This window comes from Notolepis coatsorum (genome assembly GCF_963971535.1).
Source record: "Notolepis coatsorum genome assembly, chromosome: 8".
NCBI lineage: Eukaryota > Metazoa > Chordata > Actinopteri > Aulopiformes > Paralepididae > Notolepis > Notolepis coatsorum.
Genome location: NC_140172.1, coordinates 85962339 through 85983387, shown reverse-complemented (window position 1 = coordinate 85983387; position 21049 = coordinate 85962339). Strand labels below are relative to the sequence as shown.

The 21049-nt window shown below is 43.2% G+C and overlaps 1 protein-coding gene across 1 annotated transcript in view; it reads left to right on the top strand.

Moving 5' to 3' along the window:
* The window catches only part of camk2a (calcium/calmodulin-dependent protein kinase II alpha), a gene marked incomplete at both ends in the record, with an annotated part of 226637 nt that overhangs the window by 155127 nt on the left and 50461 nt on the right, over positions 1-21049 (top strand). Inside the window, 2 exons of the mRNA XM_084320467.1 lie at positions 2603-2697; positions 7397-7519. Of these exons, the coding sequence (XP_084176593.1) occupies positions 2603-2697; positions 7397-7519 (218 nt within the window). The remainder of the gene's footprint in view (positions 1-2602; positions 2698-7396; positions 7520-21049) is intronic.

Below are 21049 nucleotides of genomic sequence, written 5' to 3'. Positions count from 1 at the left end.
AATGACTGGACACACACAGGGACAAGTTAAACATCAATAAATTAATTTATTCCAACAGGTAGTTTGAGCTGCATGTGAGCCGAGGTCTTTCTCTCCTCTCCATTGGAAACTAATGACGTTACGTTAGCTCGAAAAAGCACAGAACCGGCCGACAAAAGTTAAGCTGCTAGACACTATAATACTTCCGGTCGGGGGATTTCAAAATAAAAGCACCGGAAATACGTTTATTTTGTACATTATCTAACGTTAACACGAACCTAAACTAACTTTAGATTAGTTTAGGTTTGTGTAACGTTAGATATTGTAAAAAATAAACGTATTACGGTGCTTTTAGACGTCGCTCTTTTATTTTGAAACCCCCCGCCCGGAAGTAAAAATTATGCTTATTTTTCTGCTTGTTATCAATGGGTTGGTTGAGAAGGGAAGTGTCATCTATCTAGGGAACCTAGCTACATACGGGGTACAATGTTACATTAGGCTGTGCGTCGATGTTGCAGAAGCATAAAGGCAGAGTGTCTGCAACACCGTTGCTTTGTCGATGTTGTGGTGCAGTTGCTTTGAAGTTGCTGTAGCATGTAGAGGCCTTTAGTGTATGTATTATTTATGTTAGTTTGTTTTTTCTTTTCTCCACCCCCATAATATTGTTCATTTTCTGCCTACAGTGAAACATGATAGCAGCTATCTGTTAGTTAAAGCTGTTGACAGAAAGTGCACTGACTTGTGTGCTGTTTGGGAACAGTTGACAATGTTTATGTAAAGCTCACCTGAATATGTGTTCTCAAGTTAATGCTGGTCGTGTGGGAAGTTGAGACTTGAGAGCAGCTTCGTTTTTGGCTGACACAATAAACACCTAAACACATATGTTTTAGGCGTTTTTTCAGTCAAACTCATACATTTTTCCAGATAGGGCCATGGAGAGGCATTGTTGTTATTGACATCATCATCATCAATGTCATCAGCCCTGGAAACATCGAATCCCTATGCCATTTCGCGTGGACTGGTTCATTCATTCAGTGGTCTGTGTTTAGATTTGTTTACTTCCTGATTTGCGGAGCTGGAGTGGCATGTCCCGCCCTATCCTGCCTCTGATTGGCCTACCCGTAATGTTTTGGCCTAACCTTACCCAATCGTGAGTCGTCATACTCATATCTAAACCAACCAACCAATCATAGTGGGTTTTCTACGGGGAGTTATTTTTTTCCACAAATCTTTATTTAGTCTGTTTCTCCGGACAGTAGCGTGTAGCGTTTTGGTCACGCTACGTCACTACTTGATTCTAAAAATAGCTGCACTACAGAGAATGCTACTTGGTTCAAAAGTAGCGACGCTACCATCACGCTACTGAGAAATGTAGTTAAGCTATGTAGCGTCGCTACTTGTAGCTAGCTACTGCCCATCACTGCATTTGACAGTCAGTATCTTCCGTCAAACATGCTAAAAAGAATAAATGTTTTCATGTATACATTCACGCTTTATCCCGTGGTGAATATAAGTATAGTTTCAGAGTGATCCGGGCTAATTCCTGGAAAGATGAGTTATAGGGCGCTACGTGAATTCTACTAAAAGCATTGGCGTTTCATCCCTGGACACGCTACTATTTCCAAATGAAATGTATATAATAGGTATTATGTTTCATCATGAATGCATGAAAGGGGGGGGGGTCGTTTCTCATGCTTTGATAGCCAGTAACAGCATTCGTTGTGAACACCACACACGCTGATCAGCTGGATCGATATGAAAACATTGTACGATCAAGCTGGAATTGACGTCAGCTAGTCCTTACCTTTGATCGGGGGTATTCCAAAAAGAATATTCCAATTGTCTGCTTGCGATTTCCAGTATTGGTGTCTATCTGGTCCCGGACATAATTTGGCACAGCTTATGGATCGAGTCTGCTAGATGCGTTTCGAAGTGGTCGGATGAAGCGATCTACTTGGCTCCGTCTAAATTCAGCGCCTGGAGGGGTTTAAATGTAACACACGTCTGGAACAGGGTTTACTGCACTCTCGATACTGCCAGCTAGCAGGATTTGGCCGGTACTGCACCCTCGGGGTCCCAGTATGCCTTTTAACAGCAACATACAGGTCTGTGACATTGAATGGCTGTATTTATATAGCACTTTTATCCAAAGCGCTTTTCAATTAGTTCCTCACATTTGACCCATTCACTCACACATTCACACACCGACGGAGGAGGCAACAATGTAAGGTGCCAACCTGCTCATCGGGAGCAATTAGGGGTAAGTGTCTTGCTCAAGGACACTTCGACACGCTGCCTGGGAGGACCGGGAACCTCCGGATTACCAGACGACTGCTCTACCTCCTGAGCCGCTGTTGCCCCATAACAATCATAGCTGTGACTCCCTTTTGATTCAACTCGGTACAGATTGACTGGAGGCCCTACATTTTTAAATAGTGTATCAGTTAACGACAAGTATTTAATTTGTATTCATTTGTATACATTTTAATTTGTATTAATTTGTATTAATTTGTATTAATTTGTATTAATTTGTCTGTCTGTCTGTCTGTCTGTCTGTCTGTCTGTCTGTCTGTCTGTCTGTCTGTCTGTCTGTCTGTCTGACTGTCTGTCTGTCTGTCTGTAGGAGTTATTCTCTACATCCTGTTGGTTGGTTATCCTCCATTCTGGGATGAAGATCAACATCGTCTGTACCAGCAGATCAAAGCCGGCGCCTATGATGTGAGTTACTGTTACAAAGACTTAATTTTATAACAATGTATTTAGTTCATTTAGTTTCGTTATATTAACATCCCTGTTCTCTTAATGCTCCGTCTCTTCATATACATATTTTTTAAAGAGAATTTAAAGATGCACTTCACCAAGAAAAGACAATGCTGATTTATTTTGCACATAATCTCACACATATCCAAAATCTCTAAACAGTTACAGTACATTTACATTTAGTCATTTAGCTGACGCTTTTATCCAAAGCGACTTACAAGTTCTGTCATCAGGAAGGGTACAACTCTATCAGCTGAGTAACAATTTTCATCAAAGTGCTGAGTGCTACAGTGTAGGTTAGTATATTAGGACAAGTGCATGACAGTAAGGGTAGTTAGGGTTAGGTGTTTATTATTATTATTATTATTATTATTATTATTATTATTATTATTATTATTATTATTATTATTATTATTATTATTATTATTATTATTATTATTATTATTATTATTATTATTATTATTATTATTATTATTATTATTATTATATTATTATTATTATTATTATTATTATTATTATTATTATTATTATTATTATTATTATTATTATTATTATTATTATTATTATTATTATTATTATTATTATTATTATTATTATTATTGTTTAGATAATGGTTGAAGAAGTGCGTCTTTAGTCGACAGCAAAAGATTGGACGGGTTTCGGCTGTCCTAACTGGGGTGGGTAGTTCATTACTACCCACCATTGTGGGGCAAGGACTGAGAATAGGCGACTTCTCTTTGATGACCCTCCCGGAGCTTGGATAGGAGTAGGTCTGAGGCGGCCAGAAGATGCAGAGCGTAGGGGTCTTGAGGGTGTGTAGTTAGAGACCATTGACCGGAGGTAGGCGGGAGCGGTTCCCTTTGCCGCACGGTATGCTAGGTCGAGGGCCTTGAAGCGGATTCGTGCAGCAATGGGGAGCCAGTGCAGGTCCCTAAGAAGTGGGGTGACATGGGCCGACTTCGGTAGGATTGAGATCAGGCAGGCCGCTGCGTTCTGAATGAGTTGAAGAGGCTTGGTGGCAGTGGCCGGGAGTTAGTTTGACAGTTATTGACAGTAAATTAATTTGAATGTGGCCCCCAGTGATTAAATTAAATCCTTGTGTTGTGTTAATACAGCTCCATGAAATGATGTAGATGAAAAAATAGCAACACCTTGTCTTTTAGTGACTGCTACCTTATCATTTCATTCAGTTGTAATTAACACAACACAAGGACATCACTGGTGGCCATATTAGAACTCATTTACTCTCAATAACTGTCAAACTACAGATGTAGTGTTTAGGACTCTCCACCATACTACCGCCGTGTAACTGCCGTGCCGACGGGTTTAATTTTGAAGCAGATTGCTGTTCTGTTATATGCCACCAGGAGGCGCAAAGTCTAGAAATATTTAATAGCTGTCTGTAGAATCACTGGCAATCACCAATGATTTATTCAAAATGATTCCGTTAAAAACACAGACGCACACCATTTATTATTATAATTATAAGAGAATAAGCACAAGTGAGTGTGTGTGTGTCTGTGTCACCCAGAAAAGTGGCAATTTATTTTTACTTGAACTTGAGGAGTGCATACTTTTTTTGCAAAGCTTAGCTTTATACGTTATGCTTATAGCACAGGAATGAGCCTGGTCTCTTTTGAAATATAACATTCCGAAGTTACTAATTCAAAAAAGGAAAATCACTTTTAGTGCTAATGAAATAGAGTAACAGAGGTCTGAACTTGAGTTGAACTTGAACTTGTGTACTCACATTTTTCTGTAGTCGTTGCAAGATTCCATATTCCAGCATAGGGGTATAAACTGGAAAACACAGCGGTTCCATAGCCTGAAGTCTTATGTAGTACAAGTCCAGATTTTATAAAAATGTGTTCAGAAATGGGTCTTTGAGAGATCCATTTCCTTATCCACCACCCGTTTGTTCTGAAGTCTGAATCACTCCCTGTTTTTGCTAGTCAACTTTCACCTAGTTGCCTTATTCGCACCCCCCCCCCCATGTGGGGTATCGTTGGAAACCTACACCCGTTGGCTACTATAATGCTGACCAATCATCAATAATTTTTGCTATCATGGGATGATTGGCAGTTCTGGAGCGTCTGGAGTCCGGGGTGGTCATCTGACATGCAGTGCATAAAAAGATGCTCGCCTGACATATCGTCATGTAACTCGAGAACCGAGGCACGGATTTGGTCGAGTGAGGTGGCGTTCGAATGGCAACAAATTGATCTTTCGAACGATATATTATTAAATTCACACATTGTCATTATTATTATAAATTATTTATCCGCCCGCCGGCAGTCAGCCGTGCACATCGCAGTCGGTGCCACGCTGTTATTATACATATAAGCTTTTTTTTGTGTATTTTTTCAGGCATCATTGACACAAGTGCTGTTGTATTTTTTTGTAACACAAAGGTATTGTAGAACATTCCTCTCATTTGAGTTGACACAACGGAACGGTTCACATAGCATAACATTCAGTATAAAAGAAAAGTAGCCGTTATTATTTCATACAAGCATTCTTCTGCGCAAAGTCCTGTATAACACTCTTTAAATCTAGGCTGCTCGCGTGTCGGCTCTCAATACTAAAGATTGATAATCCAGACAGTCTCTCTTGCGACATTGTGCTCCTCAAACATGTTGGCTAGGAAACAACAAAAGCGCTCTGTGCAGATATGGTTTAAGCTACTGAATCTCCTGTCTCCATGCAGACCACCTGATGTTGTGAAACTTTCCTAGTTTGACAACAGCAATGCCTTTCTCCTCACAGATCTTCTTTAGTTGTGCAATTCGTTTTGCAACTTGACAATGGATTGATAAATGACTCACCCTAGCAACCTCATAGAAACACCCTAGCAACCACAATAATACCCTAGCAACCACCTATAACACCCTAGCAACCACCTAGCAACCACCTATAACACCTTAGTAACCACCCCATAAGTCCCTTCCCCTTTTGTATCTTTTGAACCATTTGTCATAGAGACTCACAAGAGACCCTCTCCCGTTGGCCGGCGGTGCACAGGCATCACCCACACTTTCACAATTTCCCCCGCGGAATTGTCTAGTTTGTGTGGGTGACCTGCCAAAGCCAGTCACACACACTTTTAAAATCTATATTAAAAACACGGTACTCACGCCGCAGTGCAGAGTCCTAAGCACTACAACTGTAAATGAATGTGTGCAAAACTGTTTCATTTTGGACGTGCGTGAGATTATTTGCAAAATGAATGAGCATTGTTTTTTTGGTGAAGTGCCCCTTTACATGTTTTTTAAACTAACAACATCACTCTTGAGTATCTCTTGTAAATCTCTAGCTTGTTGGTACTATTAACCATGATCAAAACAATTGTTTTCCTGTGAAACTTAGCCCCGCCCCCTACATAGCTTTTGAACTGAAAGTTGCAGGAGTTCTTTTTCATTTGTGTAGTATGCATTGCCACATGAATTTTTGTTTATGTAGTGCTGTTCCCATACCAGGCGGTGATGGTCCCAAACAGGACACTCTCAATGGTGTAAGAGTTATTTAGTATCTAAGGGGCCGTCCTGACGCTGATGCTACAGGGCCGCACTTGGTCAGGCAGCCCGGTTTTGTTCTCTTGGGCACAGGGACAATAGTGGACTCATAAAAACATGTGGGTATGACAGACTGAGCCAGTGACAGATTGAATATTACTCAGAACACCAATGCTAGTTGATCAGCCCAGTCTTCCTCTTGCCATGTTCTGTAATCCCTGTGGTAAATTGAAGTCTTGTAGCTAACTTGTCGTGGTAATTCTTAAGGCATAGAGGTCTCGTTTTCAGAGCAAGAAGCAGGAAGCTGGAATACGGTTTCAATGGAGCAATGGTCAGATGAAAGGATGGTTTATTCAACAGCAGGCAAAGCAAGTTTCGACAGCATTTCAGAGTTACATGGTCCCATCTTGACAGCTACATCCTGTCCTGTTCCTTGTTACATCTGGACAATTTATACAGAGTTGAAATCAACAGCTGAGTCTGGGTACGCCCTCCTATTCAAATCAGCATGGTTCTATGAGACAATCATCACAGGGTGTTTCTTGTGAGTGAGTTAGGGGGTATGTGTTAATCGAATTAACCTAAAACCAGTTGATCTCGTTTTGGCTGAGACAGGGGTCCTAGTTGGGTGTTTTGTTGATGTGTGTGTGTGTGTGAGTGAGTGAGTGAGTGAGTGAGTGAGTGAGTGAGTGAGTGAGTGAGTGAGTGAGTGAGTGAGTGAGTGAGTGAGTGAGTGAGTGAGTGAGAGTGTGTGTCCCCTGACAGAGTGTGTGTGTGTGGGTGTGTGTGTGTGTGTGTGTGTGGTGTGTCTGTGTGGCTAGTGTGAGAGTTTGTGTGTGGTTACTCAGGTTACCTTCCTGTTTACACAAAACCCAAATGGTTTTGGTCTGTTGTGAGAGATCTTTTGTGCTTTTGTTTATATTATAATTTACTAGATGATTTCTTCAGTCACCCCAGTTACTTGACTCTAGATGTCTCCAGCCTCTCAGACGTCTCAAATACACACGTCAATTTTATGTATCTAGCTAGTTTTAACTTAATCTTAAATCAATGGCTCTATGAATCAAATTTGTTACGTCATCCTGAAGGCCAATGCTAGCACTACAGGCTGCAAAGTACATTCATGTCCTTTTAATTTCTCCCAGTTTCCATCTCCAGAGTGGGACACGGTCACTCCAGAGGCCAAAGACCTGATCAACAAGATGCTGACCATCAACCCCACGAAACGCATCACTGCTTCTGAGACACTCAAACACCCCTGGATTTCTGTAGGTACTCAGCAGTAACCGTAGTAGTAATAGTAGTCGTAGTAGTAGTAGTAGTAGTAGTAGTAGTAGTAGTAGTAGTAGTAGTAGTAGTAGTAGTAGTAGTAGTAGTAGTAGTAGTAGTAGTAGTAGTAGTAGTAGTAGTAGTAGTAGTAGTAGTAGTAGTAGTAGTAGTAGTAGTAGTAGTAGTAGCAGCAGCAGCAGGGGTGTAGCTCCAGATTCTGGGCCCCATGAAAGAATGTGTTTGTAGGCCCCCAGTGAATGCGCGTGCACGTAAGCGGATTTTTTTTAGCCATTTTTTTATTGATGAAAACGCATAATATGGTTTTTACCTATACATTCGGATCAGCAGTTCAGCACCTGCACTGTTGGTGGGTGAGCCTAGTAAAGGATGTCGCATTGCGTTCATCTTCAATGAATGGACCAATGCAATAGTCTACCAAAGCCCACCCTCTCTCTCTATATATCTCACACACACACACACACACACACACACACACACACACACACACACACACACACACACACACACACACACACACACACACACACACACACACACACACACACACACACACACACAGTGTTCGAACCATAGCATGGTCTTTGGGTGAGCCAAGGAACCGTAATATTTTTTTGCGGGCGGGGAGGAGTCGGACTGTGATCGCAGACGTTACTGTAGCCTTTAGTAGGCCTTGTGTTGTGTATGTATGTATGTGACAAATAAACCTCTTGAATCCTGTCATATATTCAATCAGTTTCAATAACTACAGAACACATAAGACAACTCACTTGTTGATGTAGTTGTGGTCCGGCCGTCTGCACAGCACATTCCATGATAAAAAAAAGTATCCATTTAGTTAGATAGATGATAGATCCAACACTGTCTACAATTATTTCTACAAGTATCTCGTGATTATCGCTCAGACTCCTGTTCTGATACGACCGCAGCAGGCGCCGGTGTTCTGCAAAATTCTACTCTTCCTCGAATTCTGCTGCCAGCAGTCCCCACCACCGCAGCAGCAGCAGGTGTAACGGTGTCGCCTGTAGATGATCCCGCCTCCTGCTGCTCTGTTGACTGCTTCACTTTCATCGTGAAACCAAAATTGGTTAGGCTTACTTGTTGCATTTTTCGTTTAGACATTATCCATTCCTGAATGACCTTATTTACCTGTCAAAACTATCACTGTCAAGTCAACAAGTCACAGGTTACAACGTGCGGGTCAAGTTTGATTTGTGCCATGCGTGCAGGCTGCAGCGCTGCCGCGCTCCGAATGGTAATTGCAAGAATAGCATGCATGTTGCCATAATACGTGTGTGAATTAGTGCGCAAAAATCATTAATCATACATCCAAAATAGCATACGTTTATTATTATACACGATGATGATACAGAAAATTACAAAAAAATGAGAAATGCATGGCAAAAGTAGCATTTATTTTCAGTAATTTAGAGACCCCCCAAAAAATCACAAATAATGTTTTAGGGGAGCTGATGTCTGATCTAAGGGAGCCATGGCTCACCCAGCTCCCCCGTGGATCGCACCCTGCACACACACACACACACACACACACACACACACACACACACACACACACACACACACACACACACACACACACACACACACACACACACACACACACACACACACACACACACACACACACACACACACACACACACACACTTCAGAAACAAACATAGTATCAATGAGAGCATCAATAATACACCTGAGTGATGTCTAGTAAAAAAAAAAAAAAAAAAATGTTTTTTTTTCTTTTTTTTGGGTCGTAGTAGCAGTAGTAGTAGACTAGTAGTAGTAGTAGTAGTAGTAGTAGTAGTAGTTGTAGTAGCAGTAGCAGTAGTAGAAGTAGTAGTAGTAGTAGAAGTAAAAGTAGTAGTAGCAGTCATAGTAGAAGTAGTAGTAGACATATAGAAGTAGTAGCAGTAGCGCAGTAGTGGTAGTTTTAGTAGTAGTCACAGTAGCAGTAGTAGCAGCAGTAGTAGTAAAAGTAGTAGTAGTAGTAGTAATAGTAATAGTAGTATTAGTAGTATTAGTAATAGTAATAGTAGTAGTAGTAGTAGTAGTAGTAGTAGTAGTAGTAGTAGTAGTAGTAGTAGTAGTAGTAGCAGTAGCAGCAGTAGTACTGTAGTAGCAGCAGTAGTAGTAATAATAATAATAATTAATAATAATAATAATAATAATAATAATAATAATAATAATAATAATAATAATAATAATAATAATAATAATAATAATAATAATAATAATAATAATAATAATAATAATAATATATAATAATAATAATAATAATAATAATAATAATAATAATAATAATAATAATAATAATAATAATAATAATAATAATAATAATAATAATAATAATAATAATAAATTGAATTTGTATTGCACTTTTTGTTTGCTGGGATCCCAAAGTGCTACAGGGTTAAAACATAGTTAAAAAAAAAAAGGCTGGGTGGCGTAGCGGAGATTGCGCTCGTCACCAATGCAAGAGACTCTGGTCTTGAATCCCGGTGTCAGCATTGCCTGCGGCTTGGGCCAGTCGTCATACTATCTCAATTGGCAGAGGTAGCGGGTGGAAGTCGATGGGTGGGGATTGGACGTTGTGGACAGCGACTCCTACAGGTCGGTTGGGTGATGCCTGCACAGCAGAGACAGGAAGTATCGGGTGCAGCGTGAGCCTCCCACGTGTTACTCCTCGCTACTGAGAGTCCGCGCTGTCTGGTGAAAAGATGCGGCAGGCTGCCTCCTTGTGTACCGGAGGGGACACGTGATGCAAGGCTTCTATCCTCACTACAACCGACCAGTGAGGGGCATAGTCTAGCAACGTTCAAGACAGGGGAGGGGAGAATTGGCAATACGAAATTGGGATGGGAGGAAAATAGAAAAATAAGGAGAAAAAGTGGATACATTTTTTTTAAATAAAATAGTTATTAGTAAAAAAAAATTAAATACAGAATAAAAATAAGATAAAAATAGAACATAGTTAAAAACATAGTATAAACAGAAAATTTAAAACAACAGCACAAGATGTTGAAGGCAGAGGTTCTGTGTAGGATTGTTAGTAACTGTCTAACTACATATATAACTGTTTCCACTAGAGGGCGCTCTAGGCGGAGACACTCAGGAACACCACCAGGTGGCGAGTATAAATAGAGGTGTCTCCTCCCACTTCTTTCTCTTTCCCCCAGTCTCTCAGTGAGAGAAGACCTGTAGTGTTACTGCTCTGCCATGTGAATAATAAACCACGCCAGTTAAGGCTCAAGATAGAAACCATGCCTCTTGACCACATTATTGTCGCCCTATAGCCGAATTCTGTTAACAGGTTATGGGCCCAGATAACGCGGGGGCGAAATAATAAGGGTACTGTAGCAAGCTTAGCTAAAGTATAGGCTAGGTTAGCGCCGGGAGCACCGCGTGGCTAGACGCTAGGCCAACAAGAGCTAAAGCTAAGCCTACCACCAACGAAGAGGATGGAAAACAAGGGAAGGGGCAAATGGCCCTCATTCAATGGAAAAGCAGAGGACTACGAGCTCTGGGAAGAGCGCATGCTATGCTGCATGCACGGTGCGGGACTGAAGAAGACGATCCTGGCAGCCCCCACAGGAGAACTGACGGCGGAAGAGCAAGCCCTGGACGACCAGCGTAATGCAGACGCGTACTGTGAGTTAGCGCCGCTGCTCGACGACACCAGCCTGGGGCTGATTTTCCGCAACACTAAAGACAGAGGCCGAGAAAGCCTGGAGGTGTTGAGAGAGCATTACATCGGGCGAGGAAGACCCAGAGTCGTGGCCCTCTACATAGCACTAACGGCCCTGAGGAAGGGGCCCACCAAGACTGTGACCGAATACGTCAACAGAGCGGAGCAGATCACGACGCCATTGAGGAGTGCCGGAGAAGCACCAAGCGATGGGCTAATGATGGCGATGATGATGATGAGAGGACTACCAGAGCTGTACAAACCGTTCACACTCCTGGTAACACACGGTTCAACGGACATGACGTTGGGACAGTTCAAGGCTAAGTTAAGGAACTTCGAGGCCTCAGAAGATACCGACCCAGCCGCCGCGGAGGCGGGAGAGAGGGTGCTAAAGGCCCGAGCGACGCCAAGGGAGAGGACCAGGACCACGACGGAACTGGCGTGTTGGCGATGCGGAGAGAAAGGCCATCGGAGAAGCGACTGCACAAAGACTGTCTGGTGTAGCTTCTGCAAATCCACGGGGCACACAGACATGAAGAAACACGACCAGAGCGCGTGATACGCGCATGGGCAAGATGACGGCCATGGACGAGACGGCGGCCATGGACGAGACGGAGGCCACGGACAGTCAGCAACCAGTCAGACAGTCAGCAACCCCCAGAGGGCGATGACGAGGAGCACCCGAGGGTGACGTCAAGTGCCCCAAGCAGTGGGAGGTATCCCTCAAGGGAACACAAACCCCCAAAGTATCTGACAGACTATGCCCGGAAAGGGAGTGACGAGGAGGACAGTACACCTACCCCCGTTGATTACTACTACAGGGTAGTCAGTGGGGTAACCCCCGACCTTTAAAGAGGTCACATTGTCCCCCGAAGAGGGCAGACAGACAGTGGGAGGGAAATGGGTGTATTCAACCAAGTTACCAGAGGGCAGACAGACAGTGGGAGGGAAATGGGTGTATTCAAACCAGGAGGGTATTGAAGGCCATGACAAATACAAAGTGTGGTTCATAGAAAATTGCTTAAATGCTGAAGGAGGGTACTCCATGTTTAAATAATGAAGGAGGGTGGCTACACTGCTTAAAGGCAGGAGGAGGATACTCTAGGTTTAAATACGGGAAGAGTAGAATCCAGGTTTAAATACCTGATTAGAGTCCATGTCTAAATACTGAAATGGATCCTATGTTTAATCCCAGGTTTAAGTACAGAGGTGGGTGATTGTTTAATTCCATGTTTAAGTACAGAGGTGGATGACTTACCATGTTCTCAATGATGTAACTATGTGGGAAAGACCCTGAAACGTTTAGACATGTAAGAATGTAGATCAAGGGAAACACCATGTGATCAAAGACTAGACTATCAGGAGGATGCTCAGAAGATAGATAAAGATTAGGCTACACTAATATTATAGTATTAAAATAAACTGATGAGTTATATTCATTAAAGAAAGTTGATTTAATTGATTTAGTTGGGCTGGGGCGTCTCCATGGGCTGGGTCTGGGGCTGGAAAGTTGATTTAATAAAAATAAAAACTAATTTAATCAGATTAATCACTTTATTCAAATTGAGGATTTAGTTTGAGGATATAAAAATAATAATAATAATAATAATAATGAATTACATTGTTTATTTTTTTTAAAATGTTTTAAATGTATTATCAAAAACGAAGGTTCGAACGTTTGTTCGAAAAACCCTGACGAAGTTCGAATCCCAAAAACAGGCTTCGGGGACAGCCTTAATATACACTAGTAGTAGTATTTGTAGTAATAGTAGTAGTAGTAGTAGTAGTAGTAGTAGTAGTAGTAGTAGTAGTAGTAGTAGTAGTAGTAGTAGTAGTAGATGTAGTAGTAGTAGTAGAAATAGTAGCAGTAGTAGCAATAGTATGAATAACAGTAATGGTAGTAGTATAAGTAGCAATACTAGTTGTTTATTTGTTTTTTTGTTTGTTAGCCCCTCGTTCTGTTACGATTCAAGGTAGGAAGTTGAGTCCAATAGTAGAAGGTAATAAGGAGGCAGAGATGGGGTTGCTATTTCTCAAAATATGTGTTTCTTTTATTATCAGAATCACTAGAGCAAGAATAAAGTTTACGAAAAAGCATAAGTAGCCAGGCTACAACTGAGAGATATATAAGGGAAGAGAAACCGTAAACAAGACGGATAAAGAGGAACTAAATAATAACAACAAGACAAGATGTCCCACTTCTTGTCCGAGGCCGACTGCTTGCGGTAGTTCTGTTGAAGATCCGACAACAGACAGAGAAACAAGGGATTACTATAAAGGCAAACTCCCAGCAAACCACACACAGTAATTAGTGACAACGAACCACAGGTGACAGTCAATCGGAGCTAATTACAGAGAACAGGGTGAAGTACTCCAGAATGGCAGTAGGGTTTCCACTCCTGAAAGAGGATAGAAACCCAGAACGTTACACGTTCATCTTACACAGGGCAATTATAGGTTTTTTGGGACCCTAAGCAAAATATTGTTTACGGCCTCTCCTATCTCAAGAAACTGCTGAAAACATACCATACTGAATGTGCATTATAGCATCTCCCGGATGCACACAAATGTGTATTTTAATGTCAGGAACGAAGTTGTGTTGTTGAGAAGAAAAAATGCTAATTGTAAATATTAAACAAATACAAATATTTTCTCTTTTCTAGTCAACAATAAATGCATTTGTCTTGTTAACTTAAAATATATAGGGGTATTATATTAACAAATGAGGTCATGCAAAACAACAGCAAAACAAATAAAAACATGAGGGCAAAACAACAAAACCATGCAACCACATTGGGTCTCATTCACTAACATTGCCATAAGATTTATCTTACGACAACCACCTTGGAAGGCCATAAGAGAAACTTGACGATAATTACACCCGGATTCACCAACGCGTGGAGAGGCTGTCTTAACTCAATCAGCGCCGGAGCGATATGCGTGATGTGTGGTTAAAAGACCAACGCTTTAAAGTATAGGAATACGTGGCAGTGTTATAGGGCTATAATAACTATATTCTATATTATAGCTATGGATACAATACTATGGCCCATTTGACATCGAGTATCTATAGTTCAATATGTGAAAAAGAAATAATTCTTTCATCCATACATCAGCTGTTTTATACCATGGTGAATATAAGTATGGTTTTAGAGCGGTCTAGGGTAATTCCTGGGAGGCTGGTTATAGCCTGAAACGTGTATTATACTAAATCCATTGGCGTTTCATCCCTACACACGCTACAATAAAAAAATCAAATGCATATGATAGGTATTATGTTCCATCATGAATGCATGAAAGGGTGGGGGGGGGGGGGGGGGGGTCGTTTTTTGATGCTTTGATCGTCACCAACGGAATACATTGTGGACTAACGTTACACACAGATGTTGTGATCAGGTTGAAGGCATGCTTTGATCAACGCAAGATTGATATCATATAGCCCTTACCTTGACTGTACCCCAAAAAGAATATTCCAATTATCTGATCGCGAGTCCCAGTATTGGTGTCGATCATGTCGCCAACATAATCCGCCACACATAAACCATCTGGAGCATTTGACGCTTCTCAATCCGATCGCTATAACCGCTTCCCTTGCCCGACAAGGAAAAATCAGACCGGACACATTAGATCGATGCACAGCCCAGGATACAAAGTTTCGAACGGTGCTCGATACCGCCTCCTGGGAGGATGCGCCCGGTATTGCACTTTGGTGATCCCAGGATGATCCCCCATGTTAACCCCGACGTCTGTGTGCCTGTAATGAATGGAAATATCGAATAAAAGAAATAACGATGAAAACCCGACTATACTTGGCTTTGGCGCCCAAGCGTCGGCAAGTTAACCCGACTATCATCGGGTATGGCATCCAAAGTGTTAAGTGGCCAAAATGATCACAGCTGCGATGGCCACAATGAGATACGTCACTCATTGACAAAATTGAACGCGCGTTCCCGTTTACTTCATTTGCATACAGACACGCCTCCGGCAGCTCCTTATAAAGCCAGCCAACAGAGCCATGCGTGTGTGCGTAATTAATGAACACAGTAGGCTTATATTAATATTCTAATGACTTGTTTTATTACGAGATCACAGATACATGCGCTGCCCTACAGTACGTACAGTACACATCTTAGCGTGACATCTCCACAGAGTCGGGCGTGAGCGGACCAGACTCCACAGAGTCGTTGCGCACCGGTGTCCCACAAAAGGGTGCTTGGCATGTTGGTTGACATCGACCTGCATTAAATGTAGTATACTGCCATGAGAAATGTAGGAAATTTGTACGCGGTGGTGTGAGGATTCGCCTGTTCCCTGAGCATTTTCCCTGCCTCCTACTCTTCACCAGCCCCCACCCTTGTGAGAACTTTTGCCTGCCTCCTACTCTTCACCAGCCCCCACCCTTGGACATTCTGTTCCTCTACCCTCACGCACCTGTTGGGAGTTTGCAATCTGCTGGAGAGTACTTAGGTTGCAGACTCCCCTCCAGTCCTTGTCGGGTCGTTCTGTGTTCTGGACTCTGTATCTGTGTCTGTGTTCATGGAGTTCTGCACGTTACCATCCTGTACGTTACCATCACCTGCCGCGTCTCCGGCGTGAGACGACGTGCCAGCCATCACCACCTGTCGCCGTTTGCCTGGAGTGGGACACCGTCTTCGCTCTCTAATTCTAAACGGGAGGTTTTCCAGTGTTCCCACTCCAGACGTCAAGCCGGCTCGTCATCGCTCCCGCTTCCACGGGAGGAAGGCGTCTCTTCGTGATCCTCGTTCCTGGGGTGAGGCTCGTCGTCGCTCCCTAGTATTCCACGGGAGGACGGCGTGTGCCCATCCCGTTCCCCTTGGACCCAGGCTCGTCGTCGCTCCCTAGTATTCCACGGGAGGACGGCGTGTGCCCATCCCGTTCCCCTTGGACCCGGGCTCGTCGTCGCTCCCTAGTATTCCACGGGAGGACGGCGTGTTCCCATCCCGGTCCCCTGGGACCCCCTTTGTTCTGCGCTGCCCGTCTGCAGCATCCGAGTAGGGACGAAGAGGATCTCTGTGCCAGGCCCCCGCTGTCGGGCCCCTGTTCCCGTGCCAGGCCTCCGCCGTCGGGCCCCTGTTCCCGTGCCAGGCCTCCGCCGTCGGAACCCTGTCCTCATCCCTGTAAGCAGCTCTGGCCCTCGCCCTGTCCAAGGCCTTACCCTGTTCTCTGTCCCTGTCTCCAGCCCGCCTCTCCGGGCCTCTGTCCCTGTCCCCCTCTCCAGTGCCCCTGGTCCTGGTCCTTGACATTTAGCCCTGGCCCTGTCCCTTAGCCTGTTCGCCTCTTAAAGGCACAGTGCCGCATTTTTCATATTTCTTTGACTCTAGTGTTTTTTGTGTTCTCCCTTAAAGGGACTGTGCCGCTTTTTGTTATGTAAGAAATAAATGCCCTGTTTTGGCTTACTCTCATACCTGTCTTGTGTTGTGCGATTGGGGTCGGTTACAAACCATAACAGGTGGTAAGCTTGACTGAAACCGCAAAGGAGTGTACTGTGTACTGTATGTACTGTACTACTATAGGGCAGTGCAGTATCTGTGATCTCCTAATAAAACAAGTCATTAGAATAATATAAGCCTACTGTTCATTCATTACGCAGGTAGACTATACAGTGTGTGTGTGTGTGTGTGTGTGTGTGTGTGTGTGTGTGTGTGTGTGTGTGTGTGTGTGTGTGTGTGTGTGTGTGTGTGTGTGTGTGTGTGTGTGTGTGTGTGTGTGTGTGTGTGTGTGTGTGTGTGTGTGTGTGTGTGTGTGTGTGTGTGTGTGTGTGTGTGTGTGTGTGTGTGTGTGTGTGTGTGTGTGTGTGTGTGTGTGTGTGTGTGTGTGTGTGTGTGTGTGTGTGTGTGTGTGTGTGTGTGTGTGTGTGTGTGTGTGTGTGTGTGTGTGTGTGTGTGTGTGTGTGTGTGTGTGTGTGTGTGTGTGTGTGTGTGTGTGTGTGCACGCTGAACATATTCCCCGTACCTGGTTCAACTAAGTCGATCAAAAGTCCCATTATCCAGATTCAATTAACCTGATGTTTGAATCCGCGCTTTCCCTATTCCTCGAAGGTGGATTCAGTCTCGTTAATTCAAACCAGACTTGATGCTCAGGATAAGTGCGCGCGGCCGCCTCAGCTGAAAAGACAGCAGATGTCGATCGCAGAAATCCTGATCTTCTAACGTCATTGATTGATTGATTGATTTAAAACTTTATTAACATATTGCAGAATGGGTACAATACATACGGCTCAATAGCCTCGCCGACAGGTTAAATGCATAATCTATAGGCTAATGTTAAATCCCTCATTACCCCAATCAATCAGATTATATTTCTTTAAATGTGCCTGATGGCAGTAGGCTTAATAGAATGAATAATCGAATGAGATCTATTGCTAGCGAAAATAATTAGTTAAACTCTTTCAGAATAAGTAGATACAAACAAGCCCAAAGAGTATCTAATTGATAAGAATTAATAGATGCTTATGAGGATATCTGCACTGTATGCGCTCGGCTTAGGTAACATGTACTTTATAGACAGGGTCAATTTTCAGAAAATCATAACCCTGAAGGCATTTCGTGTTTATTTTTGGTACACAACATTTCTAGGGGTATTAAGGGGTGCTGAATCCAAATCTGCTGTATACCAAGCTCAAAAATGTCAAATAAGGCCTCAAAATAGAGAAATCCAACATGGCCGCCAGCGCCAGGCTGAAATCTATTTAAGTGCATATCTTTTTGACTAAACAAGGTAGAAACATGAATGAAATGTGTTTTTATATGTTTGCATACATGAGGAATTTAAAATCATATCCTGATTTTAGATCAGTTGTGAAAATGTTGCTTGAAACTCATATTTATAGCAGAAACGGTGGTCGTTATTGATGCATAACTCATCAACCAAATAAGAAAGAAAAGCAGGATGATCCCAGGCCATGGATTTATTCATCAAACTCTTTTCTCTTGAATTTTTTTAATCAACATGCCATTTATGCAAATTAGATAGTCCTTAATATGCGTACAGTAGCTTAGGTACAGTAATTTATTGTCAGTCATCAATCGTATTCAGGCGGGTGTCGCAGGTGTCTTGCAGTTGCATGATTCATCCAATGCCACTTTTCCTGAATAGAATAGAATAGATTATAATATAATAAAATAAAAATATTATTTTACCATATCAATATAAGTGAATGTTCAAGTTTCTTTATTAGTTGTCATACAGAATACAGAATACTTTGCATGAAATGTTTCTTTCTGTGTTGCTCCTGAGAGTGTGTTAGATAATAACAAGATAGTATAAAATAAGTATAATAAGTATAAAATAGAAAGTCAAGAAGTCAAGTACGTAAACAAGTGTAAACAACAGAATTGTTCAGTATATCTATAAGTATGTACAGCTGGTACAAAAATGGTGAGGTATAGCTTAGCTTGTGGTGCCACCTTGTAGTGGTGAGGTGCAATAAGGAATGAGAATGATGTGCAATTTCCTTACCAATAATATAAATATAAATATAAAGTGTAAAGTGTGTCTAAAGTGGTAAAGTGGGTGCTACAGTGTGTTGTTTATTTAAGTGAGTGTATGTGCGCTGTGGGTGTGTTGATGGTTTGCTTATTGTTCATTGTTCATTCATTGAGCATCCTGATGGCCTGGGGATAGAAGCTCCTTCTGAGTCTCTCTGTGCTTGCCATGAGACTCCGGTATCGCTTGCCTGATCGCAGCAGTTCAAAGAGGCAGTTGTTTGAGTGGCTGGAGTCTTTGATTATTCTCTTAGCCTTGCCCATGCACCGCTTGTTGTAAATGTCTTGGAGAGTGGGAAGCCCACCTTCAATTGTGCGTTCGGCTGAACGGGCCACTCTGTAGTCTGCTGCGGTCTTGTGCAGTGCTATTCCCAAACCAGGAGGTGATATTGCCAGTCAGGATGCTCTCTATTGTGCATGAGTAGAAGTTCTTGAGGATATTCTGACTCACGTTGAACTTCCTTAAGCGCCTAAGGAAGTAGAGGCGTTGTCGTGCCTTCTTGATAACACTGTCAATGTGTGTGGTCCATGTCAAGTCCTCGGATATGTGGACTCCGAGGTACTTAAAACTGTTCACTCTCTCAACCGGTGCCCTGTCGATGCTGAGGGGGCTGTAGTCCCTGACCCCGACCTCCTAAAGTCCACAATCATCTCCTTTGTTTTGCTGACGTTCAGGGAGAGGCTGTTCTCTTGACACCATCCCGCTAGAACCTTAACCTCTTCCAGGTAGGCCCTCTCGTCGTTTGCAGAGATCAGGCCCACCACTACTGTGTCGTCAGCAAATTTGATGATTGTGTTGTTGTTCCGCTGTGCCACACAGTCATGTGTGTACAGGGAGTGGAGGAGGGGACTCAGGACACAGCCCTGGGGGGCCCCTATGTTGAGAGTGATGGATGAGGAGGTGCAGTTGCCTGCTCTCACCACCTGCCCGTCAGGAAGTCCAAGACCCACTGGCAGAGGTCATAGTTCAAGCCCAGGTCCCTGAGCTTGGCTATGAGTTTGGAGGGGACTATGGTATTGAATGCTGAGCTGTAGTCGATGAACAGCATTCTCACATAGTTCCCCTGCCTCTTGTTCAGGTGTGATTCTGCTGTGTGCAGCACATGGGCTATGGTGTCCTCCGTGGACCTGTTGGGGCGGTATGCAAATTGCAGGGGGTCCAGGTTGATGGGGAGGGAGGAACAGGGATACTGTCCGGTCCTGCTGCCTTCCTGATATTCACTTTCTTAAACGTCCTCCTCACATCATGTTCTGTTATCCTGAACACTGAGTCTCCATCAGCAGTGCCCCCCCCCCTCCATTGCAGTGGTTTGTAGGCTGGTGCTGTTATTCCCAGCCTCAAACCTCGCATAGAAGGTATTGAGATCATTTACCAGTTGGATGTCACTGTTCAGTTTGAGGGAGGTGCCTTTGTAATCTGTCATCGTTCTGAGGCCCTGCCACATAGCTCTAGAGTCAGCCTGTTCATATTGAAGTTCAATTTGATCCCTGTAGCGCCTTTTTGCTTCTATTACTGTCCTCCTAACATTGTATCTCACCACCTTGTGGTCATTCATGTTGCCTGTCACAAGCCTGGCGTTGTATGCTGAGGTGCGCGCCTTCAGAGCTTCGTGGACAGATTTGTCTACCCATGGCTTTTGGTTTGGGTAAACTCTAATTGTGGTAGAGGGGATTGTTTCTTCTACCAAAGTACAAACAAAGTCCAGCACTGTTTCCGTGTAGTCATTAATATTATCTGTGTTATCGCGGAACACCCCCCAGTCTGTACATTCTAGTGCAGCTTGGAGCGTCTCCTCCGACGCCACCGTCCAGCGCTTCACCTCTCGCGATACTACAGGAATGCGCTTGAGACTTTGTTTATACTGCGGTACAAGAAAGATGGGGTCGTGATCTGACTTGGCGAAAGGACTGGCAGCATGTGATTTGTACCCACTCTTAAATTGCGAGTAGCAATAGTCTAAAATGTTCCCGCCTCTGGTAGAACAAGTCACATGCTGGTAGAAGTTTGGCAGCACTTTTCTCAGATTAGCACTATTGAAATCACCCACAACCAAAATAGCAGCGTCGTCAACGTTAGCTGCTTGGAGCTTGTTTACCTCGTCGTGGAGCTTGGAGAGCGCGTCGCCTGTGTTTGCTTGTGGTGGAATATACACTCCGATCAGAATGGCCGACGTTAATTCTCTCGGGAGAAAGAATGGCCGGCACTTGATGGATATATACTCCAGGTTTGGGGAGCAGTGGTTTGAAAGCTCCTTCATGTTGCCTGGATCACACCAATTGTTGTTCAACATGAAAGCTATTCC